The sequence below is a fragment of the Canis lupus genome, chromosome 8 (genome assembly GCF_003254725.2).
Source record: "Canis lupus dingo isolate Sandy chromosome 8, ASM325472v2, whole genome shotgun sequence".
NCBI lineage: Eukaryota > Metazoa > Chordata > Mammalia > Carnivora > Canidae > Canis > Canis lupus.
Genome location: NC_064250.1, coordinates 10,791,613 through 10,807,444, shown reverse-complemented (window position 1 = coordinate 10,807,444; position 15,832 = coordinate 10,791,613). Strand labels below are relative to the sequence as shown.

The 15,832-nt window shown below is 38.4% G+C and overlaps 1 protein-coding gene and 1 long non-coding RNA gene across 22 annotated transcripts in view; one reads left to right on the top strand and one right to left on the bottom strand.

The window, feature by feature from the left end:
• Window positions 1-12,120, bottom strand: part of NUBPL (NUBP iron-sulfur cluster assembly factor, mitochondrial) — a 230,390-nt gene extending 218,270 nt beyond the window's left edge. For all 20 annotated transcript variants that reach the window (XR_007412681.1, XR_003135457.3, XR_007412676.1 and 17 more), the window contains exons 1-3: window positions 11,986-12,120; window positions 11,299-11,446; window positions 7,635-7,669 (exon numbers count right to left, since the gene is read on the bottom strand). Coding sequence is in view for 12 of the 20 variants with exons in the window: in XM_049113623.1 (XP_048969580.1) it covers window positions 7,635-7,669; window positions 11,299-11,446; window positions 11,986-12,105 (303 nt within the window). In the remaining 8 variants the exon portion in view is untranslated. The remainder of the gene's footprint in view (window positions 1-7,634; window positions 7,670-11,298; window positions 11,447-11,985) is intronic.
• A 10-nt stretch (window positions 12,121-12,130) lies between these two features.
• The window catches only part of LOC112658056 (uncharacterized), a 33,955-nt gene continuing 30,253 nt past the window's right edge, over window positions 12,131-15,832 (top strand). For both annotated transcript variants that reach the window (XR_003135462.3, XR_003135461.3), the window contains exons 1-2: window positions 12,131-12,255; window positions 14,813-15,058. This is a non-coding gene — a long non-coding RNA (uncharacterized LOC112658056). The remainder of the gene's footprint in view (window positions 12,256-14,812; window positions 15,059-15,832) is intronic.

The following is a 15,832-nucleotide window of genomic DNA, read 5'->3' as shown; positions in this document are numbered from 1 at the left end:
CAGCAGTGCGAGCCGGAGCCTGGCTGCACCCGGGAGCAGCTCAGCGGCGGCTCAGAGGCCCGCGCAGAGGGGGATGCCCGGCCGGAGCGCGAATCAAACAGCGCAGGCCCGCGAGCACAGGGCGCCGGGACACAGACCAGGATGCGGCCTCCCCTCCGGGACAGGCAGAAGTCAGGAGGGCACAGGACAGCAAGGACACTCCTGCCCCAAGCTGAGATCAGCGGCCCCGCCCCGTTGCATCCAGGCCCCTACAGACTGAGAGCTCCCTAGTTACTGCAGGAGCTGAATCCAGGGCTCCAATGCTGGCCGCTGCCACTATTGTTCCTCCTGGGGCCTCACCAGATAAACAACCCCCACTGAGCCTCACAGTGGCCTCACGGATAAACAGCTTAAACATCTTTCACTGAGCCCTGCACCAGGCAGGGGGCTGAGCAGCTCCCCCAAATACTAACACTTGAAAATCAGCACAGCAGGCCCCTCCCACTGAAGACCAGCTAGACTGACAGGGGAAAAACAAATTATTGATCAAGCAGCCCTGGAAAGTTCCAGGGGAAGCTGAAGTATTTACAGTATACAGAATCAGAGGATACTCCCCCTTATTTTTTGTTTTTTGATTTCTGTTTGCTCCCCCCCTTTTTTTCTTTTTTTCTTTTCTTCTCTTTTCTTTTTTTTTCTTCTTTTTTTCATTTTTTTCTTTTTCTTTCTTTCTCTTCTCTCTTTTTCTCCTTTTCCCAATACAACTGGTTTTTAGCCACTCTACACTGAGCAAAATGACTAAAAGGAAAACCTCACCTCAAAAGAAAGAATCAGAAACAGTCCTCTCTCCCACAGAGTTACAAAATTTGGATTACAATTCAATGTCAGAAAGCCAATTCAGAAGAACTATTATAAAGCTACTGGTGGCTCTAGAAAAAAGCATAATGGACTCAAGAGACTTCATGACTGCAGAATTTAGATCTAATCAGGCAGAACTTAAAAATCAATTAAATGAGATGCAATCCAAACTAGAGGTCCTAACGACAAGGGTTAACGAGGTGGAAGAACGAGTGCCTGACATCAGACAAGTTGATGGCAAAGAGAGAAACTGAGGAAAAAAGAAACAAACGATTAAAAGATCATGAGGATAGATTAAGGGAAATAAGTGACAGCCTGAGGAAGAAAAATCTACTTTTAATTGGAGTCCCCGAGGGCCCCGAAAGGGACAGAGGGCCAGAATATGTATTTGAACAAATCATAGCTAAAAACTTTCCTAATCTGGGAAGGGAAACAGGCATTCAGATCCAGGAAATAGAGAGATCCCCCCTAAAATCAATAAAAACCGTTCAACACCTCCACATTTAATAGTGAAACTTGCACATTCCAAAGATAAAGAGAAGATCCTTAAAGCAACAAGAGACAAGAAGTCCCTAACTTATATGGGGAGGAATATCAGATTAACAGCAGACCTCTCCACAGAGACCTGACAGGCCAGAAAGGCCTGGCAGGATATATTCAGTATCCTAAATGAGAAGAACATGCACGTAAGAATACTTTAACCAACAAGGCTCTCATTCAGAAGAGAAGGAGAGATAAAGAGCTTCCAAGACAGGCAGGAACTGAAAGAATATGTGACCTCCAAACCAGCTCTGCAAAAAATTTTAAGGGGGACTCTTAAAATTACTCTTTAAGAAGTCCAATGAAACAGTCCACAAAAACAGAGACTGAATAGGTATCATCATGACACCAAACTCATATCTTAAAATAGTAACTCTGCATGTGAATGGGCTTAATGACTCCATTAAAAGGCGCAGGGTTTCAGACTGGATAAAAAAGCAGGACCCATTTATTTGCTGTCTACAAGAGACTCATTTCAGACAGAAGGACACCTACAGCCTGAAAATAAAAGGTTGGAAAACAATTTACCATTCAAATGGTCCTCAAAAGAAAGCAGGGGTAGCCATCCTCATATCAGATAAACTAAAATTTATCCCAAAAACTATAGTGAGAGATGAAGAGGGACACTATATCATACTTAAAGGATCTATCCAACAAGAGGACTTAACAATCCTCAATATATATGCCCCGAATGTGGGAGCTGCCAAATATATCAATCAATTAATAACCAAAGTTGAGACATACTTAGATAATAATACACTTATACTTGGTGACTTCAATCTAGCGCTTTCTACACTCGATAGGTCTTCTAAGCACAACATCTCCAAAGAAACGAGAGCTTTAAATGATACACTGGACCAGATGGATTTCACAGATATCTACAGAACTTTACGTCCAAACGCAAATGAATACACATTCTTCTCAAGTGCACATGGAACTTTCTCCAGAATAGACCCCATACTGGGTCACAAATCGGGTCTGAACCGATACCAAAAGATTGGGATCGTCCCCTGCATATTCTCAGACCATAATGCCTTGAAATTAGAACTAAATCACAACAAGAAGTTTGGAAGGACCTCAAACACGTGGAGGTTAAGGACCATCCTGCTAAAAGATGAAAGGGTCAACCAGGAAATTAAGGAAAAATTAAAAAGATTCATGGAAACTAATGAGAATGAAGATACAACCGTTCAAAATCTTTGGGATGCAGCAAAAGCAGTCCTGAGGGGGAAATACATCGCAATACAAGCATCCATTCAAAAACTGGAAAGAACTCAAATACAAAAGCTAACCTTACACCTAAAGGAGCTAGAGAAAAAAACAGCAAATAGACCTACATCCAGCAGAAGAAGAGAGTTAATAAAGATTAGAGCAGAACTCAACAAAATCGAGACCAGAAGAACTGTGGAACAGATCAACAAAACCAGGAGTTGATTCTTTGAAAGAATTAATAAGATAGATAAACCATCAGCCAGCCTTATTAAAAAGAAGAGAGAGATGACTCAAATTAATAAAATCATGAATGAGAAAGGAGAGATCACTACCAACAACAAGGAAATACAAACGATTTTAAAAACATATTATGAACAGCTATACGCCAATAAATTAGGCAATCTAGAAGAAATGGACGCATTCCTGGAAAGCCACAAACTACCAAAACTGGAACAGGAAGAAACAGAAAACCTGAACTAACTGCCACTAACCTGCCACTAACCAGGGAGGAAATTGAAGCAGTCATCAAAAACCTCCCAAGACACAAAAGTCCACGGCCAGATGGCTTCCCAGGGGAATTCTATCAAACGTTTAAAGAAGAAACCATACCTATTCTACTAAAGATGTTCAGAAAGATAGAAAGAGATGGAATACTTCCAAACTCGTTCTATGAGGCCAGCATCACCTTAATTCCAAAACCAGACAAAGACCCCACCAAAAAGGAGAATTACAGACCAATATCCCTGATGAACATGGATGCAAAAATTCTCAACAAGATACTAGCCAATAGGATCCAACAGTACATTAAGAAAATTATTCACCATGACAAAGCAGGATTTATTCCTGGGATGCAAGGCTGGTTCAACACCCATAAAACAATCAATGTGATTCATCATATCAGCAAGAGAAAAAACAAGAACCATATGATCCTTTCAATAGATGCAGAGAAAGCATTTGACAAAATACAGCATCCATTCCTGATCAAAACTCTTCAGAGTGTAGGGATACAGGGAACATTCCTCAACATCTTAAAAGCCATCTACGAAAAGCCCACAGCAAATATCATTCTCAATGGGAAGCACTGGGAGCCTTTCCGCTAAGATCAGGAACAAGAAGGGATGTCCACTCTCACCACTGCTATTCAACATAGTACTGGAAGTCCTAGCCTCAGCAATCAGACAACAAAAAGACATAAAAGGCATTCAAATTGGCAAAGAAAGGATCCCTGGGTGGCGCAGCGGTTTGGCGCCTGCCTTTGGCCCAGGGCGCGATCCTGGAGACCCGGGATCGAATCCCACGTCAGGCTCCCGGTGCATGGAGCCCGCTTCTCCCTCTGCCTATGTCTCTGCCTCTCTCTCTCTCTCTCTCTCTCTCTCTGTGACTATCATAAATAAATAAATAAATAAAATTTAAAAAAATTCAAAAAAAAAATTGGCAAAGAAGGAGTCAAACTCTCCCTCTTCGCCGATGACATGATACTGTACATAGAAAACCCAAAAGCCTCCACCCCAAGATTGCTAGAACTCATACAGCAATTTGGCAGTGTGGCAGGATACAAAATCAATGCCCAGAAATCAGTGGCATTTCTATACACTAACAATGAGACTGAAGAAAGAGAAATTAAGGAGTCAATCCCATTTACAATTGCACCCAAAAGCATAAGATACCTAGGAATAAACCTAACCAAAGAGGTTAAGGATCTATACCCTCACAACTATAGAACACTTCTGAAAGAAATTGAGGAAGACACAAAGAGATGGAAAAATATTCCATGCTCATGGATTGGCAGAATTAATATTGTGAAAATATCAATGTTACCCAGGGCAATTTACACGTTTAATGCAATCCCTATCAAAATACCATAGACTTTCTTCAGAGAGTTAGAACAAATTATTTTAAGATTTGTGTGGGATCAGAAAAGACCCCAAATAGCCAGGGGAATTTTAAAAAAGAAAACCATATCTGGGGGCATCACAATGCCAGATTTCAGGTTGTACTACGAAGCTGTGGTCATCAAGACAGTGTGGTACTGGCACAAAAACAGACACATAGATCAATGGAACAGAATAGAGAATCCCGAAGTGGACCCTCAACTTTATGGTCAACTACTATTCGACAAAGGAGGAAAGACTATCCACTGGAAAAAACACAGTCTCTTCAATAAATGTGCTGGGAAAATTGGACATCCACATGCAGAAGAATGAAACTAGACCACTCTCTTGCACCATACACAAAGATAAACTCAAAATGGATGAAAGATCTAAATGGGAGACAGTATTCCATCAAAATCCTAGAGGAGAACACAGGCAACACCCTTTTTGAACTCAGCCACAGTAACTTCTTGCAAGATACACCCACGAAGGCAAAAGAAACAAAAGCAAAAATGAACTATTGGGACTTCATCAAGATAAGAAGCTTTTGCACAGCAAAGGATACAGTCAACAAAACTAAAAGACAACCTACAGAATGGGAGAAGATATTTGCAAATGACGTATCAGATAAAGGGCTAGTGTCCAAGATCTATAAAGAACTTATTAAACTCAACAGCAAAGAAACAAACAATCCAATCATGAAATGGGCAAAAGACATGAAGAGAAATCTCACAGAGGAAGACATAGACATGGCCAACAAGCACATGAGAAAATGCTCTGCATCACTTGCCATCAGGGAAATACAAATCAAAACCACAATGAGATACCACCTCACACCAGTGAAAATGGGGGAAATTAACAAGGCAGGAAACCACAAATGTTGGAGAGGATGTGGAGAAAAGGGAACCCTCTTGCACTGTGGGTGGGAATGTGAACTGGTGCAGCCACTCTGGAAAACTGTGTGGAGGTTCCTCAAACAGTTAAAAATAGACCTGCCCTACGACCCAGCAATTGCACTGCTGGGGATTTACCCCAAAGATACAGATGCAATGAAACGCCGGGACACCTGCACCCTGATGTTTATAGCAGCAATGTCCACAATAGCCAAAATGTGGAAGGAGCCTCAGTGTCCATCGACAGATGAATGGATAAAGAAGATGTGGTCTATGTATACAATGGAATATTCCTCAGCCATTAGAAACGACAAATACCCACCATTTGCTTCAACGTGGATGGAACTGGAGGGTATTATGCTGAGTGAAATAAGTCAATCGGAGAAGGTCAAACATTATATGGTCTCATTCATTTGGGGAATATAAAAAATAGTGAAATGGAATAAAGGGGAAAGGAGAAAAAATAAGTGGGAAATATCAGGAAGGGAGACAGAACATGAGAGACTCCTAACTCTGGGAAACGAACTAAGGGTAGTGGAAGGGGAGGTGGGGGGGGGGGGGGGGGGGGGGGGGCGATGACTGGGTGGTGGGCACTGAGGTGGTCACTTGACAGGAAGAGCACTGGATGTTATTCTGCATGTTGACAAATTGAACACCAATAAAAAATAAATTTATTTTAAAAAAGAGGAAGAAAAAAAAGTTTCTGAGCTAGCAAGACTAGCAATATTTAACATGAGGGAATCAACCCCTTTTTAACTATTCTTTTCATCCTTTGATCTCTTATTACATTAGTGTTTCACACTGACTTAAGATTCAAAGCTTTGGCTGAAATAACCAATTTAAAAGATCCTCACACCTACAAAGTATCTACCTTTCCCATCCATTGGATCTTCCTTGTTTCCTCCCTTCTTTAAGGAAAATGAGGTCTCTTCTTCAAGGTAATTAAGTATAATTTTTTTAAAAATATTTTTAAAAATGTATTACTGGCTCTTACTTCAATAAGGTTGCCTAAATACATGATTATCTCTCTTTGCTCCAAATTCCCACTGAAACAACAAGGGGAAAAACATTACATTAAAAATAGGTTGTATTTTTACACACACACACACAGATTACGGGATTCCACCCTCATGGTTTCTGATTTAGTAGGTTTAGGATGGGCTCAAGATTTTGTATGTCTAACAAGTTCCCAGGTGATGATGATTCTACTGCTCTGAGGACCACATTATAAGAACCACCATGGTAAATAAATAGAGATCACTAAAAGGAACAATTTTTTATTAATTTTAATTAGCATCCTTAGAGATATTTAAATGAATGATACAGCCATTGTTTTTCCAGTATTTGTAAAATAAGAGTTCTAGAAAACTGGAAAAAATACAATCTCTGAATTTAAAAATAAAAATCAGAAGGGCTAAATAACAACTAAAACCCAACAAAGCAGTGTGGAAAATAGTCTAAGACATCTTCCAAAACATACAGCAAAGACAAGGAGATGGAGAACATGAGAGAAAATTTAACAAGCATAAAGTGTTAATATCCATTTAATAGGTTTCTGGAGACAGAAAAACACAACAAGGAAGAAATTTCAAACTTTCATATTGCCTAGTTAATTTCCAAGCAGGTAAAAAATTTTAAAGTCACCAATTGGACACATATTCGTAACATTTTTAAACTTAAAAGAAATAAAGAAAACTCTAAAAGCTTTGAGGGGAAAAACACAGGTTATTACAAAGCAATATGAATCAGACTAGCATCAGACATTTCATTTAGCATGTGAGAATAAAAAGGAATGTTGTTTACAACATTCAGAGATGCAATTATTTTGAACCTGGAATTCTACATTTAGTGAAATCAAAGTCAAATCAAATACGAAGGCAAAATAAAGACATTTTTGGAAATTTAAGAACTAAGATAATTGACTTCCCATCCATATTTATTTCCTACTTCTGCTGTAAGAAATTATCATAGAAGTCCAAAATGGGTTTCAATGAGCTAAAATTAAGGTGTTGGCAGAATTACACATCTTTTGGAAGCACTAAAGAAATCCATTTCCTTGCCTTCTCTACCTTCTAGACACTGCCTGAATTCTTTGACTCCTTCCATTTTCATCATTATCATTAAATGTAATCAGTACTTATGGCAGACTTTTTAGTTCCTTAAAGAAATGCAAGTGACTAGAGCTACAATATATAGCCTCTGACAGAGTAAATGAAAAATATGCTCTATCATTTCTTTAAAAAACATTTTAATCAGGTAATAATTGTTATTAATAAACACCTACCGAATCATTCGCTGCTAGTCCAAGTGCAAGGTTCACTGTAAGAAACAAAAGGTAATTAAATTTAGTAACTAAAAAAAAAAAAATTTAGTAACTTTCCTTCTACTAAAATTCAGTTTGCCTTTTAATATTTTCAAGGTAATAACCAAAGCACAGAAATTTTTAATATCTCTCCTTTACTTGTAAAAAACAAAAACATGGAGAGAATACAGAAAGTAAAAAAGATAGTAATATTCCAACTAAGCAATACATTCCTGCCCTATAATTAACATTTTAAATAATTCATTTTTATAATCTTTTACATTTTATTTAAATAATCTACTTAGTTAAAAAAAAAAAAAATGTTACGGGCAGCCTCGGTGGCACTGCGGTTTAGCGCTGCCTGCAGCCCGGGGTGTGATCCTGGAGACCCAGGATTGAGTCCCACGTCAGGCTCCCTGCGAGGAGCCTGTTTCTCCCTCTGCCTGTGTCTCTGCCTCTCTCTCTCTGTGTCTCTCATGAATAAATAAAATCTTTTAAAAAATAAAAATATAAATAAATAAACAAACAAATAAATAAAATGTTATGATATATACAGTTCAATTATTTTCAAAAACATTCTGCAGAAAAAGTATATACCTTTTAATAAATAAAAATGTGTATGATCTTCTTGCCTTTTAAGAATAAATGCTGATAATGCAGGAATTTCAAATACCTAACTCACAAATATCCCCATATGAAAGACTGGACCACTGTGCAGAGGAAAAGGAAGAGAGTCAAAGGTAAGGCAGTTCCTTTAACTCCTTTAACATGTTTACATGGGTAAACATGTTCCCAAAACTGTCAATTGCAAATGAATCCTAAAGAAGTAGTCCCAAAACCACCTTTAGCCCAGCAACAGAGATATGCTACATCTGAGATGAAGAAAGGTCCAAAGGTAACAAATTTCCAAGACTGATAAATAGACTCTCATACTGTGAATCACATTTCTTTAATAGAACAATGTTATAAATGATGCTGAGATGGTTTCCTTTAAAGTAGTTAAGAGCATAAATTTTCAAGGCAGACCTGGTTCAAATTCTAGTTCTGCCACCTTCTATTACATAACCTTGAGTAGGATATTTTACCCCTAAATCTATTTTCCTCCTCTATAAAATGAGGATAATTCCTATTTCATAACGGTTTTGAGAATTAAATGAAATACTCACATAAAATACTTAGCCTAGGATATGGTACTTGACAAATTAATTTTTATAAATTATAAAATAATGCTGAATTTCAGGTACATCATAGGTTAAACAGTCTAACTGTTAAACAGAAACTTTTAGAGAATACTTCATTTCATTGTCAGAGTCTTCTCAGTTTACACAATGGAATCACAAAGCATGTTTGTATTAACCATGTATCATCATTCTAACTGAAAATATCTCTAGTACGCATATTCAAATGGGAAGAATTTTGAGATAGTTCAGAACAAAATATATATATATATATACATATATATATATATGTATATATATATATAACACACACACACATATGGGAAAGAAATATTTCTAAGGCTTATGTATACAGATAGAACTGTTAGAAAAAAGTAAAGGTCAATTGTTTTGGACAGATGGTATAATGCTAACAAATAAAAAAAGAAACAAGGCAGGGGCATTTGCAGAAACATCTACTATGTGTCACAACTGTATATTTTCTCATATATTTTCCTATTTAAATGCTGCCACATTCCATGGCAATAGATGATCTGCTAAACAAAAACAATGTTTTAAACAAGCATTAGCCTACAGATTCAACAAATTATATTGCATAAAATTCAAGTAACTTCAGGATAGCATCATGAAAATACTTTTATCTTTAACCAGTTCCAGTAATCACAGAGCATGCAAAGGAATTCACATTACTGAAAACAAATAAATGTACTCTGAATTTTCAAAAAACAAGAAGAGGTGGATTCTAGAACCAAAGACTAAAAGCTTCTAAATTTTACAAAATATTAAACAGATGGATTATAGCCCCTTAAGAAAGAAAGTAAAAATGGTTGCATATAGCATTAATTCATTAGAAACAATCACTAATCATTTTTTAATAATAATATAGTATCTGTTGGGACAACTGGGTGGCTCCGCAGTTGAGCATCTGCTTTCAGCTCAGGGTGTGATCCCAGAGTCCTGGGATCGAGTCCTGCATCGGGCTCCCTGCATGGAGCCTGCTTCCTCCCTCTGCCTGTGTCTCTGCCTCTCTCTCTGTATCTCTCATGAATAAATAAATAAAATCTTTCAATAATAATAATAGTAATATAGTATCAAGTAGTAATAACATTAGAGGTCTATTATAACTATAATATTTGGTAAATCTTATTTTCTGTAAAATATCTGAAAAACTCTTCCACAATTACCTTCAGGTCAAAGTGAGAAAAAAATTGAGCCAATAAACTATATAGTTGGATTTGTAGTTGATTGTACAACCATAAAACTGCTATACTGGGAAATTACTAAAAATAGCTTTAAACAAACACAAGATCTTTAGTCACAGAACTCTGTACTAGCCCTTATTTCAAAATGTCATTGATTTCAGTGGAAGTGAAGAATTTCATGGCACGTATATCTCCCAACTTTAATAGTCTGAAAAATATTTTTAATTTAAAATATCTTGTCAGAAAAAAAATAAATAAAATAAAATACCTTGTCAGTCTAGAACTACACCAAATCAACAACTAAATATGGTAAAGATAGTCATTTTTTTAAAATCATGTGCAAACGATAAACGGGATAGAGATCTGAATTAGCAGTCATTCCTATTGAAATGACTGAATGTTAAATAACAAGGCAGCAATAAGATGACTCCAAGGGTGCCTGGGTGGTGCAGTCAGTTAAGCACCCAACACTTGATTTTGGCTCAGGTTGGGATCTCAGGGTTGAGATCCAGCCCTGAGTTGGGCTCTGCACTCAGTGTGGAGTCTACTTGAGATTCTCTCCCTCTCCTCTGCCCCTCTAAATCATGCTCTCTGTCTTTCTCTAAAATAAACATATCTTTTTTTTTAAGTGTTTTATTACTCCCAATTAATAATACAAGTTACTTCTGTTGTGCAGGATCGGAACAAGGGAAGCCATTACCCTTTTACATAATTACACTGGAACCATCTTCCTAGAAATAAAAAATTTCTGGGGCACGTGAGTAGCCGCCGGTTAAGCAGCCAGCTCTCGATTTGGGCTTGGGTCATGATCTTGCGGTTCTGGGATAGAACGCAGGATCCGGCTCCACGCCCAGCAGGCAACCTGCTTAAGGGTACTCTCTGTCCTTCCCCCCTGCCCCCTCCCTGCCTGTGTTCCTCTTTGTTTAATTTACATGCCCACCCTATGAAAAACCTTATCATCATTACCATTTTACAGTTAAGTAAACTGAAGATCTGATGGGCAATGTGACCACCTTTTCCTCAGTTAAGGGGTCGAAGACCTGGGCCATCTGTACCTAGTTTTGTTGGTTTTTTTTTTTTTTTTTTTTTTTTTGTACCTAGTTTTTTTGAACTGTAAATCTAAGCTCCTCATCACTACTAACTCCTGATACCACGGAATCAGCGATTGGGAATTTCACAAATAACTCTAAAAATCAAAACTATCCTTTTAATGCTGTGCACTTGCCAGTTGGCATAAATTCCTGAGATCAGAATATCCTATAATACCTGCTGTAGTAGACTTTCCAACTCCACCTTTTCCAGAGGCCACAACTATAACTTGCTTTACACCTTCTATTGGTTTCTGCTTTGGAAGTCCTCGGGACATGATTTGTGCTCTTCTTTGTTTTAGGGCCTCACTGTCAGCTCCAGACAACTTAAAAAAAAAAAAAAAAGTTTTAAAATAAGCCATCACTATTAGCATGCTGTTAAAGTAAAATATCAGAGTCTTGAAAAGGGCTTGCTTTTCTAGGCTAATGCTGCTGATCTCCATTAGGTAGGTCTTTCGTGCTATCTTCTTACTGCTATTGATCACAGTCGTGGAAATACACTGTTTAAGTTGAAATTTATCTGCCAGGACGTTAAAAAAAAAAAACGCAAAGTAAATAAACTGCCTCTTTACGGAGTTAAATCCTCCACGTGTTTCCTTCTCTTTAACCCATTTTCTAAATAGAGAAAGCAATGCACAAGTCTCACATGCACGTTCTAGGCATCCGTCCTGTCCCGCCACGCCCCGGCCTGGTCCTATGGGGGCCTGCTTGGAAAGTGGAGACGTCCAGACAACTGGGGTCTCACTTTGCCGCCGGCTGGCGGGGGCCCGTTAAGGTCTGCGGCGAGCGCTCGCCAGGGGGTTTTGCCTGCGCACCTCGCATCTCCGTCCCCCCCCGCCTCCCCCCGGCCTGCAGCTCCACGAACCTGGCGCCCACAAACCAACACTCGGCTTCCCCCAAGCGGGACGCCGGCCCCGCCACCACCCCGAAGCGTTACCCCACCAAAAAGCAGCAAACGCTGCCAACACCCCATAGCGCGGAGCATAGCTTTAAGCCCAGCCCGGAAGCCGTCGCGGCCGGCGCGGGGTGATGACGTCACGTAGTAACGCTTGGCTTCCTCTCCCTAGAGACCAGCCGCCTCGCGTTTCCTCAGCCCGGGAGCCCGACTTGTTCGTGCAGTGTCGTTCGTAGCCAGGTACAGAGCTTTTACAAAGTTTAACCAAATGTTTGTGAAGCGTTTTCCACATACCTCATCTGTTTAGTCCTCGCAGAAATCCTCGAGTAGGTAGATAGGAGACTCTTAACAGTATTCTCTTTTCAGTATTAAGAGACTTAAAGTTTAGAGACTTGACTCAACTGGAAAGAAGTAGGAAATTGTAGAACTTGAAAATGACTCCAGGTGTTCGCATTGCGAAGAATACGGTATCTTAACTAGTCTCCGTGTTAAGGATTTTACCTTTTTTTTTTTTTTTTTTTTTTTTTTACCCCCGGCGTGATCCACAATAATAGTATGTATTGATATTTACTGCTGTGTTGCTTACAGTTCCCTGAAAGAAAAGTCAGGTGCTTTGCTGGGCTCGAAAAAGTTTAGCTAAATAAGAAAGCAGGTCTAAAGAAGCAAGTTTCGCTCAAGAAGAAAGTTAAGTGAGACAAAGCTTGAGGAAGAAGGTGGAATTTATTTTGATGTGAGGAATGAAGTATTCCTAGATCCAAAGTGGAGGAGAGCGAGGGAAGTAGCTGTGAAAGAAGACGCTAGAAGGCTGATAAAGAAACCCTGACCCAGCAAAAGAATCAATTAGGGTGCAGGTTGGCTTACTCTCACGTATTCCTTATGATATTTTCTAAAGTTGATTTTAATTTCTTTTATTTGCTTCTTCTCTGTAGAGAATTTGTTGTATAATCATTCAGTTTATTTTGCTCTAATCTGGTCTTTAATTTTCCTGGCTTTACTACAGGCATAACATCTCAATCTCAAACAATTATTGTAAGGATTAGATTTTTACCAACAAGTACATTGAATTAATTTTTTTAAAGATGTATTTATTTATTCATAATAGACACAGAGAGAGAGAGAGAGGCAGAGACACAGGAGGAGGGAGAAGCAGGCTCCATGCAGGGAGCCCGACGCGGGACTCGATCCGGAGACTCCAGGATCGCGCCCTGGGCCAAAGGCAGGCGCTAAACCGCTGAGCCACCCAGGGATCCCTAGTACATTGAATTAAATAAGCTCTGGGAAAAAATCCAGTTCTTTGCTTTTTCTCCCCCAATCTCACATTATTACTTCCTTTGCCTTATCACTTTCTTATTTTGCAATATGTTTTCTCAGTTAATTTTATCAATTTTATCTGCTCAATTTTTATAAATCATAAGCCAAAAGAATAGGGATAAGGAGAATGGCTATCAGAATAATCCATTCACTAAACAAGAAATGCTGAGTATTTGTTTGTGTTCAGGTAGATTTTCAAATTATTCTAGACTTATGACTTATGAAGATATATTCATTTAACAAATATTTGCTGACCAACTACAATACACCAAGCAATGTGCTAATCATGGGATTTTCAACACCCTATGGTGTTATGGTCACCCAATGGTCTGATAATAGGGATTATCAGATATAATCCCTCCACTCAAGAACTTTACCAAGTGTGAGAGACAGAATAATAATTCAACATGGTGTAATAAGTATAGGAAGAAAGCACTGAGAAATAGAGAATTACAAAGAAAGGGCACCTTAATTCATTCAAGAAGGCTTCTGGATAGGGTAACATCTAAGCTGAATCCTGAGTGTGGGTAATGTGTAGGCATCAGCTCTGAGAATAGCTAGAGGATTGTACAGAGATAAGAAATGAACTGGTAAGAATTTCAAATAATCTTCATGGCTTGCAGACAGAGTGTGAGGTGCAGGTCTCAGAGAGATGAGGATGGAAGATGGCAAAGATGGGAAGGGTGTGTAGATCATAAAAGACTTTATATATCACTCAAAGGAATTTGGACTTTCTCCTAAGGGAACCACAGAAGGTTTAAAGTGATAAAATAATGTAATTAGATTTATATTTTAGAAATACTACTGAATACCAGGTTTAAAAAAAGGGTTGTGAGAGGTGTGACCAGCGTTAGGGAGATAGGTTACTGTAATAATCCAAGAGACATGTTTGCTTATAAAATAGATAATACCTACTTGTAGGGATGTTGCAAGGTTAAATTTAAAATAATGCATGTAGAAAATCAATTAATAAAGCATGTAGAATACCTATCGCAAAGTACATATTCGCAATAAATGTTAGCTATTGTAATGATATTGGTTATGTAAAGGTTTATGATATGGGCAATGAGATAAATGGTACTGACATCCTCTGAGAGAGAAAGTAAAGGAAGGAACAAGTAATATCAATGTTTGTAGAATGGATAAATCATTAATTTGATTTACCTTTCAGAATAGGATATCAGCAGAATAGAAAAGATGTCCATTATTTCTTACTACTGCTACACACACACACACAAACACACACACACACACACACCTCCTTCTCAAAAGAATATTCTCCCTTAGCTCCTAAGAATTTCTAAGCCATTTGGCCCTATCCCCTTGTTGGGTTAAAGATGGACACACAAACAAAATTGGACCAATTAGATTCTTTCTCCAGAAAACTTTTTTTTTTATCCAGAAAACTTTTAAAACAAGAGATGTTAATCCTAATTTGCATTGGAACTGATAAGACTGAAGTGACTAATTTCTTCTTTGTGCACAGAGAAGTGGAAAAAGATAATGCCAAGAGAGAAAAATAAAGCAGACCATCAGAAATTGTGTGTGCAGAGATGGAGGGGAGAACGACTACACTGATTCATAATAGCTTTCCAATTCCTGGTTCTAATCCATAGTGAGGTTCAGCTATACTTCCTATTCGTAGATCCATGAGATGTACCTGCAGCCATCCAATAAATTCTCTGTGTGCCTTGGCCTAGTTTGGATGTGATTTTGTGTACCTAAAAGTATGGTAAGATATGTTTTATAATTATCAAGACATTCCCCCCTATAATTTCCTTGTACCTTATATATCCTTTCACCATTTTAATAAACTGTGTGGCATTATTTTTTGATACCTAAAAATGTTAAAGAAAATAGATTGTTTTCTTGGTTTTGAATTTTGAAAATCAGGACTTTTAAGGAGAATGGGGACAGCTCTGGCAAAGACAATACATTTGGGAGAACTACATGATATAAAAACATGGTTTCTCACCTATATAAGTTAGGATTACATTTGGCTGCAAGTAGCAGAAAACTCTATCATTGTTTTAAATAGGTAGGAATATATTAGTCTCATATGAAAAGTTCACAGGCAGACTCTTCAGGTCTGATGCAGGGGCTCCATTGTGTTATTATGTCCCAGATTCATTCTTTTGGTTCCATCATCTTGTTGTCCTTATTTTGCTCCAAGATGGTAGCTGCACCTCCAGGCATCAAGGCTATGTTCCATACAGGAAAAGAGGAGAATAACAAAGATAAAAAGCTTTCTCTGGTGTTTGTCCCTGTTTTGGAGGGAGGTGGGGAAAGGGAGAGAGAGAAGCCACATACACAACAGATTGCCTAGAACCAGGTCACATGACCACCCCTAAAAGCAAGAGAAGCTGAGAAATAAAGCATTTACATATCCTTAACCTATAGATTAGTGGAAAGCAATGAAAAAATTATTGGAAATGGATATTGAATAAGCCAACTCAATATCTGTCCTAGAAAGACTATATAAAATTTTGTGGAATTATGGGGAATC